The following is a 21,199-nucleotide window of genomic DNA, read 5'->3' as shown; positions in this document are numbered from 1 at the left end:
CGTTTGTGGCGAGAGAGCGACGCTCGATCCGCACTCGTCCACCTGGTCACTGCTGTGGGTGGTGGTGGTGGTGGGGTGCTTTTAGAGGTCGGACAATGACGCAGAGGGTATGAATTACACATTAGTGGTGCGGTCTTTCATTGGGTAACGGTCTATATTTGAAATGTATTCATTCATACAGGGTTGTTTGTTGTTAAGAGTGGATGCAGTATTAAAAGGATAGAAACGCGCATGAGCAATACATTGGCAGCTAGGAGGGAGCAAAGGATGAATGGTGAGACACGTCCGGGGTATATATATATTGATATATTCCACGAGGTGTTGGGTAAATATCCGAGGGAGACGCTATGAGATGGTTATAATGGGCTCGTCACTAAAACATGAGCCCTAACGAGCAACGAGCAGCGAATTTGCTTCGGAAACAGATTCCTCCACAACATGGTCGGAGTACTTTGTTTTTGTGTTCCACGCGTACTTTGTTTGTGCCGTGCCGCATGTTGACAGTAGATGCAGGTTGTTGAACGTAATTAACGGATGCAAATCTCCCAAACAAATGCATAACAACATCTGCAGCTCACTTGTACCGTAAAACGGCTTGCGGCAAGAAACTGCATAGTCGCATGTATAAACAACAACAACAACATAGAAAAACAAAGATAATGTATGCATAATTATGAGGCTCCTAGTAGCTTTCACGACCTATGTATGTTGATTTAAAAGTAATTAGAACGGTCCAAAACAGCTACGTCTCTTAAAGTTGTCCAACAAGAACCACACGTGTACGCACCGACAAATAAATAAACACATCCTTTGTTGTTGTTGTTGTTGTTGCACCACCGATAATTAGTAGAACCGAACGCTGCGCAAATGACACGACAGCGACGGCGCCATAACAACGACTGCGACGCGTCGAGGAATTCCTTCGTCGCCCCTCCACCACGCCGACGGGACGCGACGGCCCCCGGGGCTCGCTTCGTCCTCGGACTGAGCCCCGCGCGCGTCTCCCCGGAGGCCCCTCGCCGATGGCCCCGAGGTCCGTCGCGAGGGACGGCGCCTTGCGCTGCAGCGGCATCTCACGGCGGCGGTGACGATGCGGCGAGAGCGGTTGTCACGGCGAAGTGGCTCGCATCGTCCAAGCGCGCACGGGACGTGATTACCGAGCGAACGCCGTATCCACCCCTCCTCCTCCTCCCCACCACCGCCCCCGTTATATATTTCATTATTTCCCCCCGCCCGCCGGATAATTACTTCTTAAAACAACTCCTTAATGAGATATATCGATTGGGAAGGAAATGGATGCCCTTTGAAGCAATAAACCAATTTGTGGCCGCGACACTTTCCCGCATTCCCTCCCTTACGCTCCGAGGATCTTGAAGCCGGAAACTTTGGCTGCAACTTTCAGGCGCTGCGCTGGTCGCTGCCGCAGCGGCGATTCTCCCCCCCCCCCCCCGTGGTGCCAGGCCCCCACCCCCCGCGCCGAGATGGATGCGATCCGTCGCTTAACACAACGGCCAGATTGTTTTCTTTTTTTCTTTCAGACAACGTATTCAGTGAGAACAGAGCCATGGTGTACAGCATCACGTTGTCATATAATTCATCTGTAGGTACACCCCCCCCCAGTTGTGCTCTTGGAATCATCTCGAGAACTCAGAGGGCAGGGTGGAAATGTTCGTTCTTTAATTTGTGTCATTAATGAAGACTTTACAATCCACCCCGGTGGTGGCGCTCGGCAGTTATGTCAGCTCAACCTGTGGCGACTGGAGGGATGATCCAGATATTTCAAGGTCACTGAACAACAAGAAAGCACGGCCCCTTCTGTCGCTCAGTGAGAGACGTGTTGTGCACGTTCCGTTGTTTTCCACATCGGCGGTGATTTTCTGCTCGAACCCGAGCCCCGGCGTAGTGTGAGCAGAGTGCGGCACCACCGCTAATGTGAGTTTAATGCTTTTTTTTTACAGCAAGAATACAAAAATATCGCTAGCTCGTGCCTTCTTCTCCACAAGCTCCGAAGCTATTGCCACGCCAAATCGATCACTAATCTAAAGGGGGTGTTTTGCACATGTCGCGGTTGGGCGCTCGCATGGGAGAAGTCTTCATTCAGCAGTGGATTGACCATGGGCTGATGATAATGATAATGAGGAGTTGTATAAGAACTGGGTGTACAGCATATTCCCTGAGCGTTTACCAACGCACAATTGGGGAGTTTATTATTAATTCACAGCGTGGAACTTGATGTGCATTCAGGGATTATATTGTACTCGACGCCAAAGCTTTGCATACGAATCGTGTTAGCCCCCCCCGCAGAGTCACTGAAGCTCGCAAACAAATCCACAGGCCGGATTATAAATACTTGTAAACACTTACTTGATGAGTGCCTTTGCAGCGTGGGCCACAGCCTGGGATTTTTTTTTTATAGACGAATTAGCAGGTGAATTACAATTGGTAAGAGTTGTGTGTTTGTTGTACTGTCGCTGGGAGGGATGGCAGGTCTCTGACAGGCCCTATTCCAGGCATCGGTGGTGAGGTTTTTCAAATAAAAAGTCCCTTCCGTCGACTTGCTCGTCACCTGGCAGTGAAAGTACGCAGAGCGTTTTTCGCACCGTACGTAGCCAAACGTGTTAATCGGAGGTGCGGGGGAAGAGCGCCGAACTAACACACACAAAGCGGTTCTAAAGAAATGCCAGGCACTCACCTCTGTGCTCACCTCTTTGCTATCGTCTTTCTATCCTCTTGTCCTTCCCATGCTGAGCTCTCGAGCTCCCCCGTCTTAGTTTCCGATACCACGGCCAGGAAACGTGACCTCCTTGTACTTGTCAAGCCTCACTTTGCTGTTCTTCGCCAGGCCCTATTGTTATGTTATTGAAACACCGAATGAAAGTCGAACAAAAAGGAAGATGTTTTTTTGCCGACTGGCAATTTTCAGGAACATGGATGGGTCTGTTTGTTCAAGAGGGCAAGTTGGCTGATATGTTCAAATGGGCCTTTGTCATCGGTGACACACATACGTGGATAAATAGAATACCGCTTTGTAAATGTGTGTTACCTGTTATTTCACGTATCATTTAACCGAAACAGCAACTTGATAGCAAGAACAAAGATATTTACGCTTGCAATGGATTTTGCTTACGTTGATGAATATCAATGTACTGCTGCATCACCAAAAAAACACATCTGGCACACTCGACGTCACTGGGTAACGTCCACTGGAGCGTTGAAGAATGCACATTACAAGACTCGGTCATATATCACAGCAACAATGCCATAGGTATCCGGGAAAGCGTCACAGAGTCGCAATATGTTTTTTTCAAAAGGGTCTTGCTATATTGGAATGTTTGGTCATTTTCATGAACGAGCGTCTAGCCCTCACAGGTAGACTCAATAATCTATTGCTGTACTATAACTCTCCTGGCCACGTGGTCGTGTGAGCTTATAACAACCTGGTTATTCCCAGGTATTCTTCCATTCAAATACTAACCAGACTCAAATCTGCTTGGATTCTGAGCTCAGACAAGATTGGTCGTCGTCCAAACAATGGAAATCGAGCCAATTGGAGAAATCGCAACTCTTCCACTGTGCCCCCGCGTCTCCTCGATGGGCTGCTGCGCAGGTGTTGCCTGCGGCCCTTGAGGTCAATACTTGCAAGACATTTGGCTGTTGCGGCATTGACCTCCTAGTGCAAGCAAAGCGACCTATCATTCGAAATTGCAGAACAAGGCGATTTTAGCATGTAACACAAAAACTCAACACATTCGCCAACAATTATATGGCGTTAAAAAGAAAAACTAGCACAGACAACGTTTTGGGCAATGACCCTTCTTCAGAGCACACAAATAATAATACATTACATTTATGAAGTGCCTTTCTTCAAGCTTCTCAAAGTGCTGCACATCATTAAAATAAATGTATACATAGCAAAGGGCCATTGCTCATTCACAAGCTATCGGGAAACGTTCGTCCGTCGTTGCGTGGCGTTCACAGCAGGAGCTGTCCACGATGCAGAGGAACTTCCTCGGTGGACACAAAACACATTCGTCAAAATCGCTGCCCTAGGAAATTAATACACAATGAGCGACGTTTTAGGCAGTGGCCCTTCTTTATAGCACATGAATAAAAAACAGTTGTTGATGAATGTGGTGAGTTTTCTTTGTGTTAATTGTGTTTGGGCACTACTGCCAAAACAACTTCTCCCAATAATGTTTACTTTTGTTTACGAACTCTTCCGCATCCTATTTTATTCATTACTATACTTTTCACCAATATTAAAAGTATATTTATCTGAAGTTTTTTGTTCCATCTGCGAAATGCTATTAGGGGAAATGAGCAACCAAATGTTTATATTCTAATTTATTTCGGATTTGTATTGCTGCGCGATCGTAACTGTAAACTATCGGTCACATTCGTTTCCATGGTGATTCTGCTGAATGCGAGAGCCACTTAACGCTACACCAAGAAAACTATATTCTAGAAGTCAGACAAAAAACCATTCCAGCTGGAAAAAAATAAATGAAATGTTGAACAACAAATAGTCGGCTCAAGGGTGAGGCCTACACAAGTGCACGGAGCAGCGGTTATTAACCTTTACATTGCAACAGAATCCAGGAGAGGGGAAAAAAACACAATAAACAAAATATCCATTAGCACCTGAAACTATGACAATTTTTCTGAATTACCTTTCTATCAACAAGCACGGAAGGGCAGTGCCTTACGCAGAAACGGTTCGCTTGTAGCGTTCAGCTAGGAACATCATGTTGTTAAACCTTGTTTTTTTGTGTATCCACGCATAAGCCCCCAGTCGCTTAAGCCGCGCGGGCAGACAGCCCAGACGACGGGGCAGCTTCGTGTCTGACACGCGGCACGCGGTGCCCAAGGGTCGTGGGCTCACGGGGCCACGCGGTGCGTGCCACATGTCGTGTAGGTGGGCGCACGCGTAGGGGGCCACCGTGGCTCGTACACCCAGTTCACATCGTCGTCGTCGTCCTCATCATCATCAATTCCCTTCTGCGGAGGTTTGAGCAGTTCGGGCCCAGCGCCCGCCCAGCGCAATACTGGCGGGGTTGCATTCACCGTAAATTTTCCGTGCCATCTGCCTCGCTATGGTCGGTAAAGGTCTCGTGAAGTTTTTTTTTTTCTCATTTTAATTTTGACAGAGACTAGGCCATGTCCACGCGTGCCGGCATCACCGTCCGAATATTTGCTAATTTTAAAATGACTCGTGAATTGCCTCATTTGGGTAAAGCTACCTAAGAACGTCGACCCCAACTCTGAGACTACCACAGGCTATAATTACGAGTAAAACACAGTGTCATCGTGATGGCCTCGCACTATACCAATAGCATGACTACCAAATGTCCTAGCCATTTCATTCATCACCATCAGCCATGATCTATCCACAGCTGGGTGAAGGCATCACCTAAGCTGTCACCATCTCTCATGGTGCTGCGGTGTAACAATCCATGTTACACTTTAACACAAGATCATTCCATTGCTGCATCTCCGTGAGCTGCCACTCTGTCGTTAATCTTGACCACGAGGCGTCATCCATTCTATCAAAAGCTAACGCCTAAGTACATACATCGCATTTAGAAATAAACAAAAACATTTGAACAAACAATGGAACAGCTACGCGAGGATCACATCAAGGACACGAAATGAATAAGGGAAGGGACGTTATATGAGGCGACACACTTTGGCCAAGGTATCCGCGGCGACGCTAGCAGATGTCATTCTCCGAAAATCGGATTGGAGAAGCAAAGGCGTTAACACGAGCGAATTTGATGAAAACCTAAATCATTACAACATCCATTGTGGACCAAACGAGAGGGAATGTTTAAGAGTTCGTTGTGTGTGGCATTCGCGACAGGACCTGTCCGTGGGTGATGGGACATTCCTCGGTGGACACACACGAGAACCTTCAGTGCGACAACAGCAGCTAAAATACTTCTCGTGCTGACAATTAGAAACGTGTTCAAATATATTCGGTGGCACTGAAACGTGTCCATGGCCATCAACGAGCTAAACAAAAACATTTCACTGAAGAACATTGATCAATTTTGCCCACAGGAAAATTCATGAACAGTTGTTTGATTTTTTTACAGATATATCCATATATTTTAATTAACACTCAGCGAGATTCTTCATGGATGCGGAACATAGGCCTAAATGCCCAAAACAATTATTCTTTGGTTCTTTCGGTTAAGTCACGTCTAAAGATAAAATAATGAATTAAAATAATAGCGACGTTTCGATTGCAACACAAGCAATCATCATCAGGCATAAGAGAAATAGCAACAAAATCTAACTAGAAAACTATAGACAGACATACAAGCAGACAGACATCACAAGGACACACAGAGAGAGGACACATATCGGCACAGAGAGAGGGGTCGTTTCTGTGACGGTCCCTTAAATATAGGGAGGGGGGGGGGAGAGAGGGAGGGGGCAGAGAAAATTAGCATATCAATGAGTGGACGGCAACGTGTTGCTGCTGCGCAAGTAAGATGACGACGTGGCACGGCACGCAAGCTTGAAAATTATGAGAAAGACACACTAAAATTAAATAACCTCGCAAAATATCGAAATGTGATATAATGCAACACAGAGAGTCGGCCAACACACAATTAACGCATAGCCTGGTTGATTACGTATTTCAAAGATTGCTAAGTTAGAATTTAAGTGTGAAAATTCCAAAGAGAGGACACAGGCAGAGAGAACAAATAGCCAGAGAGAGAAAAAAGATAAGCTTAAAACTTCCCCGTAGAAGTGGTTCAATCTTAATTTTTGGAGCTTTCGTGACAGCAGGAATTATTATTTGGTTCTTTCGGTTAAGTCACGTCTAAAGATAAAATAACGTCGCTATTATTTAATTCATTATTTTATCTTTAGACGTGACTTAACCGTAAGAACCAAAGAATAATTCCTGCAGTCACGAAAGCTCCAAAAAATTAAGATCGCTCAAAACAAGTAGCAAGCAACAAACTGCACTATTAAAGTTGTACGTCGATAAGAGGTCAAGCATTTATTGAACTTGGGAAAAGTGACGATGGGAGCGAATTCCAAAGTGGAGCAGTGTGAAAGAAGAATCAGTCTGAGCATTTCGAGGTGCAGCGAGGTGGAGGGTAAACCCTGCACGGATGAGACACACACGGGCCAGTTCCCGACAGACCGAGCCTCTGGTTTAAATGGGAATTCCTCGATGTTCTGCGCAACCGTGGAATGAGTAACGAACAAAAAATCACAATGGCAATTGTGTACAGTTGGCTTTGTGTGCTGGTCTCATCAGTATGCCCAGGGGGAGCAGTCTGTAAGCTCCTAAAGCATTAAGCAAGGAGCGCTTGATGTGCACAGCATGATTTCCGGACCCAGCAGAGTAAGTGCCGCAGCCTGAGTTGATCCTCTGCTGTGACAACTTGCGGACTTGGTGTTTAAAGAGGCGCCAGGATTCCACCTTGGATTTCCCAACTCGAGCGGGCTCGTGTGATGGTAGACTTTGAGTGAGCGGGGTGAACGGCTTCGTCGCGAGCGTCCTCCACTGTTAAAGCCACGTCGGTATCGCCTCCCTCGGTAAATTGGAGTGCGATGACAGCCAATTGTGTATTATTATCGCATGCCACCCGCTTATTGATTTTAATTAATAAGCGCACTATAAAAAGCCCGAGATGGAGTCGAGTCTAGAGCTACTGATGTTTTTTCTTAGGTCCCTCGGTCAATGTGGCCACACTTATGAAGTGCAACCTCGCAATTAAAGCGATAATTTCCACGTTGAAGGATTCTTAGGGCGAAATAGGTGTCTAAATCATTCAGCGCCCAGTGTTCATTTTGGCATTTAAAATGTTTTGCAATTAAAATGTGTAAATGGAAAGCGAGCTCATTTCCACAATGCGTCCCAGGCAGGGGGTGATTCATGGCTTCTGAACTGTTTTTCTAAAATACAACACGGTTTTCTTTTTTAAAAGGATTACATTTAGTTTTATATATTCCATATGAGAACACACTTAAGCTACACGTACATAAATACTGCCTAACCACCGCGTTTCCTTCGAACAAGTTATCACTGTGCAATACTTTGTCTTGCGAATGGCTTTATACGGCAACTCATACGTTCACGTCTGGGCCTGACCACAGCCCAACGCGACTCCATCATTCTTCGCGAGGTTCACGATGGCTCACAACGTGCCCCCCCCCCCCACCCACTGGGCTCTGCCCAGGGGTCTCCACAGCGGCCGGGCTCTCTCCGACCGTCCCCTTGCATAGACGGTGGCGGGCTCCTGCCGTGGGTGCTCGCGGCTTATTCGGTGCCGACGTGCGCCGTTGGTTTCCCGCGGTCGCTCTATTCCAGGAGGGGGAGAAGGGGGGCGATGAGACGTTCATTGTCGCCACTTCGCTGTGCCTCCAAAGGGGCTGTTGCCGGCGGTCTCGAGCGTTGAGGCTCGGAGCGCTCTAGGGGTCTCGGCGTGTTGCTGAAGCAGCGCGAGTCGAGGGCGGCCGCCGTCGTCCGTGCTTGCAGCTAGCCCCCCTTCGTTTTAATTCGGGGAGACCCCCCCCCACACACACTCTGTGGGACGGTGGCGTTGGAGAGCTCTCACTCAGAGAGGGGTGATGGTATATCGGACACTCTAATGAGTTTTGTGACCAGCATTTAACCTTTTATTGAACTCCTCATTTTACGATGTCCTTTGATTACGTCTTGTCAATACGTTATTGTAAGGTTTACCAGGTCCTTCTTGATGTCAAGAGTTTGGCGAACATCACCGCCTTTCATTTGCGTTATCGCAGTGAATTGCATATTACGCCCTAATGAGTGGCACGTGTGTGAGATTACAGTTAAGCTCGCTTTGAAAGTGCACGAGTGCCTAACAGCTGGGGAAGTCGTTAAAACCATTTACTCATAGAGAAAGGGCGCGCCGTCCATCCGTTCAATCTTCAGCAGGCATTAGAAGTTTGCCGCTTGTCTTCGCCGCTCTAGATTGTAATGCGCAGGGATTGCCCATTCAAGAAATGTTTGGTCCACGGGGGGAGTATTGCAGCCAACATTGCAGATCGCCAGGGGCACTCGGCGAAAACAGCAAAGTGGTTTTTTGACTTCATGCTGCAGTGGCCTCGACTAATTTTGTCACGGTGGCTTCCGGGGCACACAGTGAGACCCTTCGTGTGCGCACGCCGCCAGGAATACTCGCTTCGTGTCCTGCTTGCTCAGGAGGCCACATAAACACAGCCAGCAATGTCTCGATATGAAGAAAAAAATAATATTCAGTAAATATAACTGTACTTATTTACCCAGCAAAGCCACCACACTGAGTACAAAGATGCGCGTTTTCAGGAGGGGCCTGCTACATTTGGGATGTTTGGTCACAAAACCAATTATATTGTACGGTACTGTGTTCGTCGCTATGGGATGAAACCGGAGACCTCAGAAGAAGCCCAGGCAGAAAGGGGGGGGGAGTGGTGGGACCCAATCACCCCATGCAGAAAGGCGACAGAGTCAGCAATCGAACCCAGCTCCGTCTCGATGTGGGGCGCGAGAGTTGCCGCTGTACCGTCTGAAATAAACAAACCACTTCCCTCGGTAACAAATAAAAACAACCGCGTGAGATGTACTCAAAAATTGATTCGGATGCGTTGGCAATTAACGTCAGCAATGACATTCATGAGCTTGGTTTCACCGCTTTGATCCAAAATCTGCGCTTGTGGGCAGCGGATCACTGGCGCCAGACTCTGGTTGCACAGCGGCCACGGGGCTGAGTCGAGTGTCTGTCACTCTCGCAATGGACCAGAATCGACGTTGGCTCATTACAACAATTGAAGAAAAACTAAAAAAAGCAATTAAAATGGATGTTGGCTGTGTCGAGGCAATTTAAGGGACACTCTGTTGCATTAAGAAAAAAACAGCTTACTTTGTGTTTCTAGATGTGAAGTTTTCGTGACTGCAAGGATTCATACTCTTAGTTTTGTCGGTAAAGTCACGTAGGTAAAAAATGAAATTAAAATCACACGCAAGCGTTTAGCCTTGTGTTCAAACATTTGGAAGCTAATGCAAAAGCATTTTTTAAATATTCTGTAAGGATGGTCAGAATTTATGTACAAAACAGCTGACTCTGCCCATAACATACGGCTCTTTAATTATAAATAATACATACACAGCAATTTCTGTTATTTCTACGAGGTTTCAATTTTAACATTGAAAAAAAAGTCTAAACAAAAACGCAACTGAGCTTTCATATCAGATTTACACACGTGGAAGAGTAGACCAAATGCCCTCTAGAGCTGGCTCGAGTGGGGAGACCCTTCCTCCAGCAGTGGTGCGAGCGACCAATCTCAGGGCTGCACCTTTACCTACACATATGCGTTGAGTAGACAACGCCAATCCACGATTGGATTTGAGATGGGACGGGATGGATTCATACATTTGGATATAATTATGCATGCAACTCTATTGCTTTTGGTAAGATGATTATCATTCTCATGTTCCGTGCTAACCATTTTAGTTACTGACCTTTTGGAGCACACGACAGCTGTCAGAATGCTAATGTGATTTTGCATCTGGACATCCATGTAAATGTGACTTGGGCTTCAGTAGCGCGGATTCTTGTGCCAAGTAAGTCTGCGACACGTCTGCAGTTGGCACTTAAACATCTTGTCACACGCAAGCGATTATATCTCCTTATAATGTACGCAGTGGGGCACCCAGATTTTTAATGAAACTTGGATATGATGAAGATTTGCTTTGAATGGCCAACAATCAAACTTTGTTCACGTTACATTGATTACTTGGCTTTGAAATGAAAATTCAATGTCAGTAGTTTTGCTTCACTTCACGCACGTTGATAGAGATGATAAACAACTTACATAGAAACAATTTTTTACAAATATCTTGTAGAAATGTAATTAGTGGTGATTGATAGTGTAGTATCTGCGCATTGGTCAGCGACATGCTGCTGCAAGTTGCACTTCATAGCTTGGATAACAAACAACTCAACACTTTCATCAAAAACACTGTGACCTTTAAAGTAAACATATATAAAACAGGAGATGTTCTGGGCAATGTGACTTCTTTATAGCACGTACATAGAGAGGCCAGTCGAGAGGCACATTACACCATGGGGCCTGATGAGAATACATTTTTCTTCCTAATGACCAGTTGTTAAATGTGCCTATGAATGGTGACATGGGAGCAGCCATTTAGTAACGAGCAAACTTCAAGAATCAAAAAGTCTGACGACTAAATAAAGTAATTCATATTGAAAGTAAAACGATAGAATGTTTACGCGCTTACATCAGTTCCTGCGCGAAAACGAAACTGTTGATACTAAATCTCGAACCCTCGGCGGTCGTTGCGATTCAACGAGTCATGCGTGCTGGGGCGTCTATTTGCGAAGGCTCCGTGGCCAATTCGTTTTTCCTCGACAACGCACGGTAATTGACACCCTTGGGCAGCGAGTGAACTTAGACGATCGCCGCCATGGGAGAATGGGCAGATGTGTGTGTGTGAAAATGCGCAGGCAAAAAAAACACGGAACGGTAATGCGTCGAGCATCACGCAAACTCCTGCTGGGCTTGCCGCACGCGGCAACGCGTTACCTTCTCGTGTTAGAGCTCGTGTCTGCACGCAGTTCAAGCGCTCACTTCACAATTATCATCATAATTAGAATTATTTTCTAGTTTGGCTTTTTCTGGTCTAACACTGGTTGAGACTATGCCCGAAAGAAGGCTGTCTCTGATGTAGTTTCAAAGACCAATCAGTTGCAAAGACAATGCATATATTACAGAGCATGTTTTGTTTGCATGCTCACCACATGATTTATGCTCACCACATGATTTTTTGCAAAAGATTTATGTTTGGTGTTTGAACATCTCAACACCTATTTTATTGCCAGAAAGGGTAACACATATTGTTATACGTTCATTTAACCAGGAAAGACTCGAGATTCTCTTTACAGAGGGTCCTGCCAAGTTTTTCGCAATAGGGGGGCGATATTGACATGTTGGAGACACAGTTGAGTCATTGGGCAGGTACATATTTTAACATTGGAATTTTTTGGCTAATACCGGTTACATTATATGTTTTATTTATGCATTTTAGCTATGGAAGGCAACTGGAGAAACCACAGCAAACCCATGCAGATCAGGGGGAGAGAACATGTGAACCACACACACACAGATCGGCGTCCGAGTCGGGCATCGAACGCAGGACGATCTTGCTGCGAGGCACGAGTGTGACCACTGCGCCACCACCCTGCCACCCACAAACGAGGGCACTAACTCTCCGAGCCTCGATGTTGAACTTTAATCCGCACGGAGCGGTGCCCCATGACTCAAGCAGTCAGCACCTCCATTTATTCAGCTATACGATTCCACATTACATACCACAAACAATATTTATATCCTGGTGACTGAAGAGCTCCGTACAGGTCACGATGCCGCCGTGGTGGAATGCTTAGCACACTCTGTTGGAGGCCCTTCTGACAGAAGTGACGTGAGCAAGTAATTGCAGGGTTGCACCTTTATATTGTTACGTCAGTCTCTGACCAAATCACCCACAATGCACCCGGTCTCGTCATATATCTCGGAAGTTAAGCAGGTATGGGCCTGGATAGTGCATGGATTCGTGACTTGCACATATGTAATATCGTTGAGGACTCTTGGACGCCGGGGTTGAGGCACACGTATTTATTCCGCAACAGTTGTCACAACCGCGGACATACAACACTGGAGGGGGTATCGGCCCCCTCACCCGGCTAGCTGGGAATACACTGCTAGCTATCTCTGACCTACCTCCTAGTCCTCCACTAACGGGCTAGGGGAGGCTGTCTGGCCCGACACTGGTAAGTCGGGCTACGGTACCCGGAGTCCCAGAGCACTAGCTCTGGTTCTCGGGACCACGCCGCTGGCTCGGTCCTGCGCGGCCCTGACAAGGGCGGCGACCCAGGGGAGTCCAGGGCTCTAGCTAGACGATCTTCGGTCTTCACTGGTTTAGCTTTAACATTGTACCCCGAGCTCTCCGGCTCATCCCCTTTTATACCAAAACCCCCCGCTGAGGGGTGGGGCCAGCCCCCCCCCCCCAGGCTGCCCTGTGCGGACGTCGTTGAGAGCACCTCCCCGTGCACTCACGAAGCCCCGCCCACTGTGTTTGTTTCCCGTGTGATCCTATGTATACAGCCCCTCCGTAACACCCCTACACATACACCAGGTTGCTATCGGCTGCTGCGGAGTCTACAGAGGGGCAGTGTAGCAAAATCCATCCGTGTGCTGTGCTTCTGTGCGCCGTGCCCGTATTGCATCGCACGTCCTTGAATAGGCAGCATCGGCTTGGGGTAGGCCTTCATCCAGCAGTGGATCGAACCGTGGCCTATGACGAATTAGCCTCGCAGCCACGCGAATCGCTCGCCCTGCTGGTCTCGCTAACGGCTTGGCGGCTTGCGTGCGCGCGTGCACTTTCAGACGAAGAGCGGCGTCGTGCTGCTGCACGATGGCAAGACGGGCTCGCACGAGGTGCGGCTCAAGCTGTCCAAGGACGTCCTCACCGTGCAGAAGCAGGACGTCGTGTGCGTCGGTGGAGGCTCCCTCTCCAACGTGAGCTCGCACGCGGGGCTCCGCCGTTCCCTCCACCTTCCCTGCCCGCCCGCCCGCTCGCTCGCTAATGACCGCTTTGTCTTCTTCGCAAGCCCTCTGTGGTTAATTAGCTAAATGGTGTTTTGTTTTATTGTGTGCGGTGAGTAAAAAAAGAATTCACCAGCAAAATAATTGTTTAAAATGTATCTTGCGGATGCAGCGCGTGCCACGATGCACAGAAGGGATGGGACGCAGTTCCCCGGATCCAGAACTATAATGGTGCAAGTTTAATACCTGTGGGGCTTGAAGTTTTTTTTAACCGTAAGTTAGAGAATAAATAATGTGTGAGTCAAAAATAAAGGAACTCAGTATAGGTTTAAAAGGAACATCGTTTTTAGCCATCTAAATACGTATACACTTTTGCGTGAAATTGTCGGCTTTTTTTAAAGCTGTTTTTCTCATCTTGAATGAAGTCTAAAGAGGTTGCTTAAAATATGTTCGGCTTTGACAAAAAAATTCAACGGTTGCTGTTGGCCTGCAACTGTTGTATGACCATTTCTAGCCAAGGGTTAATGTCCCTCTGCATTGGCAGGGGTGTGTGTCCAATATTCACGTGAATCAGCCATCACGTGGTATCTGGCGCGACACTTTTGTTAACACGTTAAATTGTCACAGTATGTAAATGATCCAAACGTGTGAATCACGAAAGACCCAAAAGTCTTCTTTAAACTCCCAAAACTCGAAATCTGAACATTTTAAATCTGAAACTGGGCTCAAGTGAATTGCTAATCACGACTCATGGATCAGCTCTGGGCAATAGAAGGGCAGAGACATAAAGTCCATTGAAGAAGCTGCGATAAAAAAAAAATCAATGCTGGACTGGGTCCAAGTGGCTCAGTGGGAGTAAAATCCAAACTAAATCTAGCGGGGAGGGGAGGGGGGCGATATAGGGTGGATGTGGAGAATGGGCCCAAACCCCCGAATCCTCGGTTTAACTTAAAACTCGACGGAGTGGTGACGGCTCGCGGTTTGGGAGCGGGCGATCCCCGCGGGGGGGCCGTGTGATGGAGATGCCGAGGAGGCGTAGACGGTGGGGGGGGGGGGTGGTGGGCCACCCCCGGGCGGCGGAGGCCCTCGCCGCCATCCCCGCCGGAGGCTCTCACCGCCACGTGGACGCGGTGGTGCGAACACGCGGTCGCCATTTATCCTCATTACGGCGCGCGCCGAGAAGGAGCTTGCGCGCTTAAGGTTTGGGTGTCTGTCACCGGCGAATTCGACGGGTGACTTGCGGTGTAAACTGCTCGTCGTGTGTCACTGGGCAATGATTTCGTCTCGGGTGTTTGTTTTGCTCGTTATTTTTGTGTTCTTGTTGTTGTTGTTGTTCTTCAGGAGCGAACGGTCACCCTGTGCAGGCAGAGAGTCGGAGGGTTCGGACTCAGTATCAAGGTGGGAATAATTGAATTGGAAATAAGTAGCACGGAACAGAATGCCTATTACGTTTCCTTTTGGACATAAGTAGTGCACAGGCCTCACACAACCTACTTACATTTTTGTTCCTTTCAAATACAATTACAATGTTTTTTTTTAAAATAGAAGATATTACATTCTTTCGATCTTGATTTGAAGCTTTCATGACTGCAGCAATCCATACTCTATGGTTCTTTCGGTAAAGTCACGTAGGTAGAAATAATAGAAATAATACAATAATTTCTACCTACGGGACTTTACCGAAAGAACTAAAGAGTATACATTATTTCGGTTTGCATTACCTTTGAAATCCACAATAACCTCTCTGAAATTCATTGTATTGTAACATTTTTTTGCGAACAACCGTGGAATTCCGTGTTAACATGAACACGCGTTTGTGTGTTGAGATATAGGGTGGAGCAGAGCACAACGTCCCCGTGGTCATTTCCAAAATTTTCAAGGATCAAGCAGGTAGGATTCGCGCACATGCCGTCATCACAATAACAACACATTTGGCAGCGCAGCAATTGTGCCGACTTTAATGGCAACCGAGAATAACAATAAAAAATGAGCCGTCATGCAGAAACGTCGCGTTGAAAGCACGTCCATCAAATTGTTTATCGATGGGCAGTATGCTCTGTAATGAGTGAGTTGGTGATCTGTGGAGAGTGGCAGGGGTTTAGGTCTGCCGCATCGCTCGGGGCGGTTCTCTGCAGCAGCCTGACCCAGTTCCCCTGCGTTAAGGCGACGCGTTAAGGCAACGCGTTTTGGTATGCGCCTTCGAGCCGTCTGACGCGCTTGCCTCGTCTGCCCCTGCAGCGGACCAGACGGGGATGCTCTTCGTGGGAGACGCCATTCTCCAGGCAAGTGCTGATGTGTAGTGACGAGGAGCAAGGTGTGGCGTGCGAGCTCGCCACTCGCCGTGCGCATCGTGAGCGGTGGTGTGTGTGTGGGGGGGGTGACAGCTGCCACGGCCTGCTGCCCCTGGGGCGTGCCCCCCCCCCCACCTCGTGCTGCCCCCACCACCCCATCCCCGTCACACCACCGTCCCGTCTGCCACTCGGCTGGCGCTCGCGGCGCGAAGCTCGCCGCCTCGACTGCCAGCACCCTCCCCTCCATCACCGCCGTCGCCGGGACGGAGAGGGTTCTTTGCAGCGCCGAGGAGCGCGCGAGCGAGCGAGATGATTCCTGCGCGCCATCTCCGTTTGGCGCTTTAGTCGGGATGGGCGATTTCGTGATTTCGCGAGCGAGCAGACGGCACACGCAAAACACACACAACTCGGCAATCTTTACAAACAACAAAAAGTGCGCGGTTAAAACAAATCTCTAAACGCATGGAGAAGGTGGTGATGGGGAGAATGAATATTGCCACGAACGTCGGTCGCGTGGTGCGTGTTCAGTCGCGTGATGCGTGTTTAGTCACGTGATGCGTGTTGAGTCGCAAGATGTGCTCCGCACCTTCTCCCAGACGGGAGGCAGTCGCGTCCCCGCGTGCAATTTGCATGCGGCGCCTCATTCCGTTGTAATGGCATCGTCGCCACACTCGGCTGCACCAGCCCCGGCTCAACGGCATCAAGCCAAGGGAGGCTCCCTGTCTGCGGCGGCACTTAGAGCCTGGCAGTCCACCTGGGGATTAACCGATGCAGGTTGCAATTCCAGGTTTTCTGTTGTTGTTGTGTTGTTGTTGTGTTGTTGTTGTTGTCGTTGTCCCCCCCACCTTTCCTTCTCGCTGTTTGTGGGCGCGCACTGCGACCGCATCCATCGCTGCGGCTCGCCCCGCGCATTCTGCCGCTCGCAGCGCCAATGGACGAATCCATGAAGCGCTGCCCGCCCGCTCCACGTTTCGGCAACGCGGCCCTTACTTAGGGCGCCGCGGGAGCGAGATGTTAACTACCTCGCCTGGTATACAGGAGGTCGTGGTCCGATCCCGATATGTTAACTACCTCGCCTGGTATACAGGAGGTCGTGGGTCCGATCCCGAGATGTTAACTACCTCGCCTGGTCTATTGGAGGTCGTGGGTTCGATCCCGAGATGTTAACTACCTCGCCTGGTGTACAGGAGGTCGTGGGTCCGATCCCGACCCCGATGCCTGCTGCGGTATATTTGGAGTTGGCATGTCTCCGAGTCCTCTGGAGTTTTCCCTTCACATTTGGACAAATGCGTTAAGATTATTTTGGCTGCTTCAATTTTAACATGTTGTGGCCAGGTCGCGTCTGAAAAAGAGCCTGCATAGCTCAGTGGGCCTTACCTGGTCAAATAGAAATAGGTCAGTTTTAGGATTCGGGGGGGGGGGGGGGGATGCAACCTGGACATCGTGCATGCAGGTCGCGAATAACTGTGTCATGCAAACGGAGCGCCGCGCGTTTGAGTTAACAATCGTCGATAAAGCTAATTGTGGGGTTGTCAAAACTGGCGAGAAAAAATGTCCCCTCATTGATTCCGCTAAAGTGTTTTTTGTTGTGCGTGCCATTTGCGGCAGGCGTTTTACTTGTCCGCTTGACGCATTGTGCAAGCGGCTGACACTTATCGATTGCGATGGTGGGCGGCAGCCTCCTGGCAGCAGATGGTGAATGTGCATGTCACCGGAATGAAACAATGGGGAGGTAGCAGCAAATTATTTGGAGGAGAGGAAACCAAAAAAAAACCCACACGCAACGACCGCAAGTGAAAAGGAATACTTTTATTGTGTGACACACATCGCATCGCTTCTCACGCCGAGACCGTTCGTCATAGTTAAGGCTGGAATCCTCAGCGCCCACATGACAACTTCGATTTGTCACGTGCGTGACACAATTATTCGCGACCTGCTCCAGCAGCCCGGCCACCCGAGGTCAGTTCCCCGCTGCGGTGAACGTCGGTGGCGAGTGGTTATCTGAAGCGGCTCTGACCGCCAACTCCCGCCCACCACGAGCCCACATTGATGGGCGTGCCGAGGGGCTTGTGGTGACGCAACTTCGGTGACCGGCACGGCACGTGGTGCGCCTCGTCCAGCGGGTGATTGACAAAGAGGCTGTACGTGAAATTGTTGTATGATTTATTACAAAGGGTGAATGTGCAGCCCTGCGATTCCCTCTCATGGAGAGCCCCTCTATGGGGGTGTTCTTCATTGCAAGGCCCGACGGGGCCACTGGCGACGTGCTGTTGGCCTTTAGCGCGGCCCCTGTGACATTACACAAATGTGAAATCACTCCCCGTCGTCGTCGTGCTGCTGTCAAACCCAACAATGGTTTCAAATGTGTGGCAGCCCTCGCACTAATTATGTCTTATCGGCGAAAGCGGCCCACGCCCTCTGAAATGTCGTGAAGAACACCCCTCTGGAGGGTAATGTGGCATACTCTTTCACACCTGCCAGGATTTGTATGTTGCGTGTAGTCACCTTAAGAGGTTTCTTGTTCATGTTTTTTGTTTTTTTGCGGTTGCACCCGAGTCAAGAGCCGCATGGCTCACAGGGTTATACCGAATAAATGAAACTGAATCTTGTAAGAGGTAGCAGTACACACGTGTTACCGCACTGCACGTGACCTGCCGCCAATGCCGTGTGCCGTTTATACTGCTGGGTAGACAGAAGCGGAGGTGATTTAGGAATCTTACACGTAGTGTCAACTGCATGTGAATAAATACACGTATGCTTTATGCATTTATGCGAGACGCTTGAATAAATTCGATGCTTAGAAGTGGTGGTGTGTGATTGATACTCTCTTTCGCTGCAGGTGAACGGAATCAATGTCGTGAGCTGTACTCACGAAGAGCTGGTAAGTAGAGTAGTTCACGTGAAAACACACTCGTTGCGCCGAGGCCACGTTATCATTCTACGTGTACGCATCATTTCTCGACGCATAAACTTGCTCAAATTAGCTTTCGCACACCCACCTCTGTGTACGACTTATGCATAATTAACAAACATGGTCTCATGGTTTTAAAATGTCCTTAAGGTTATCGTCGATGGTTAAAACAGCCAGAGATTGTTCACGGGGATTTATTTCTGAGTTGTCCGGTGCTGAGCTCCAGAAAATACCTCCCCACCGCTCGCGGTAGGGGCTTAAAGGGCGGAATGGTGGGGAAAATTGGGGGTTGAGGGACCCTGGGAAATTTCCGATGGGAGATTAAGCACCGATTAAATATTAATATTCTCCGAGAGCAAGTTTGTAAATCGTCACCCAGTGGCAATGGTGAAAGCGATGGTCATGTTGTTGTTTGTTGAACAGATTTCCCGAGGTCCAATGTTCAGACACATTAAATGTGAATTAAGCACTGCCTGTAAATGCCTTGAGGAGTGTTCTTCATAGCGATCGACGGATAACATTGTACGTTCAAACATTCACTTGGGCATAACATACTGAACGCGAATTCTTTGAATATTATACTGTTCAATTATCATGGGCTTGGATAAAAAAAATCCCAGCGAACATTTGGCAACGGTGGGTTACGCGGGGTCACCTCGTGTCTCCACGAGGTCCCCCACGTGATCCGCACCCGTCGCGTTCGTCGTGTTCAGCGGAATTGCCTCCGGCTCTGAAATGCAACATCAAGGCGCAATAATGTGACAACGGACGTGAGAAAATAATCGCGTGTTCTGCGAATGCAGTGACATAGCAACAACGCAAATGAGAGGTTTCGTTTATGCCCAAGATTAGGGCGACTTCATGCACGCTGACAGTAGAACACATAAACTGTGTAATTGTATCATTGGGGCAACAGAGACAAGGTAGCCGTTGGGTTTGACAAAGTGCAGGTTGACACGCAATAAGGATAGCCCAAAAAGTCACTGATGCTCATTGTTATCCTTGCCTCTTGCCGGCGCATGGTGAACTCGTACAGCGGGATCTTCTGTTGTACTGCTGGATAGGCAGAAGTCGATGGGTGATGCTAAGAAGAAAGGAAGAATGTATCTAGGCTCAGAGTGGCTGGTGGTGCTGACTCAAAGAGACCAATTATAATGCATCACGGGCAATCGGTGTTTGCACATTAAGTTGGTCGATTAATCGACTGTAAAATATAATTGACTACTTTATTGTACTCGATTACTTGGGCACCTTTACAATGGTGGCCACGCCCACATCCTGCCCACCGAAGGTGGGAAACCCCGGCAAGCCCTTTCCAGAGTCAAATGGCTGATGATGCAAGTAACTCAACCAAGTCCCCTCCATGACCTCCCATCTGGCGGCACACAGGGCAACAAGGGTGAGATCTCCCAGCCCCAGCTGTTTACATGTTATCCGATGAGTCGAGAGTAATCAAGCAGACAACCGGTTGAGTGATCGGTTATATAGGAACAACAGCCCAGATCGAGTGCCGACTCACAATGATGTTGTCGCTGGCTCACACTCACAAAGAGCGGCACGGGCGGCTCCGAGGCGAGGCTTGGAGCTATCTGGAATGCGATGGCATCATTAACTCTGCAGCGTGGTACTTTAACCCTGGCCTTTGAAGACGCTTTTTTTTTCTTCTTCAATTGGCATATTGAAGAGGAGTTTTCGAAATTGAATTTCCACTCAGAATATTTCACCCGTGTATTTGAATCGTACCCCTTCCCCCCCCCCTCCCTATCTGCTTTCGAAAGAGAAAAAAAAGTTCCTTGCTAAATATTATTTTCAAGAGCGCTTTATAGTTGTGGGAGCATTATTCGACTCGACTTTAATGCAAGGAAGTAATTTCACAAACCATTTACTGTAGTGAAAATGCCAACTTCAAGAGGATGTATTGGACATTTCAGGTGGAACTCATAATATGGACTGTGCCAGAGCCATTAGCATGATGTATGAAGGAACCAAACATAAATTAGGAATGGAAAGGGGGGAGTATAAACCCTCCGCTTTCCACAAGTTGTTTACGGTTTGGCTCTTAATTTTTTCTTCTTCTGTGTTCTATGTGCGTATGCGGTTTCACTGAGAGAAAATATTTCATATGCTAATAATCCATATGCAGTTCTTATGGCGCAACGGGGAGGCATAACTCATGGCGGAGCAGCATACGCGAAATGAAAATTCCATAATGCATTAACCTCGAGGTGCAAGCGTTCCTTATGGAGAGGCATAATTCCAAGGACCATAAAGCGGAGAGAAACACACGCAATGCCTATACAACAGATGGATTTTCCAATCCATTAATTGCGGGAGCACAATACGTAAAGAAATAAATATTCGCCACGAAATGCAAACATGCTTTTGTGCCGGTCACGCTAATTAT

At 48.2% G+C, this 21,199-nt stretch overlaps 1 protein-coding gene across 1 annotated transcript in view; it reads left to right on the top strand.

Moving 5' to 3' along the window:
* SNTG2 (syntrophin gamma 2) overlaps window positions 1–21,199 on the top strand; it is a 102,332-nt gene that overhangs the window by 40,426 nt on the left and 40,707 nt on the right. The window contains exons 2-6 of the mRNA XM_078614323.1: window positions 13,435–13,566; window positions 14,935–14,991; window positions 15,426–15,483; window positions 15,832–15,875; window positions 18,724–18,765. Of these exons, the coding sequence (XP_078470449.1) occupies window positions 13,435–13,566; window positions 14,935–14,991; window positions 15,426–15,483; window positions 15,832–15,875; window positions 18,724–18,765 (333 nt within the window). The remainder of the gene's footprint in view (window positions 1–13,434; window positions 13,567–14,934; window positions 14,992–15,425; window positions 15,484–15,831; window positions 15,876–18,723; window positions 18,766–21,199) is intronic.

This window comes from Lampetra planeri, chromosome 2, assembly GCF_965212315.1.
Source record: "Lampetra planeri chromosome 2, kcLamPlan1.2.h2, whole genome shotgun sequence".
Taxonomy (NCBI): domain Eukaryota; kingdom Metazoa; phylum Chordata; class Hyperoartia; order Petromyzontiformes; family Petromyzontidae; genus Lampetra; species Lampetra planeri.
The sequence above is the reverse complement of the archived record's forward strand: the minus strand, read 5'-3'. Positions and strand labels throughout refer to the sequence as shown.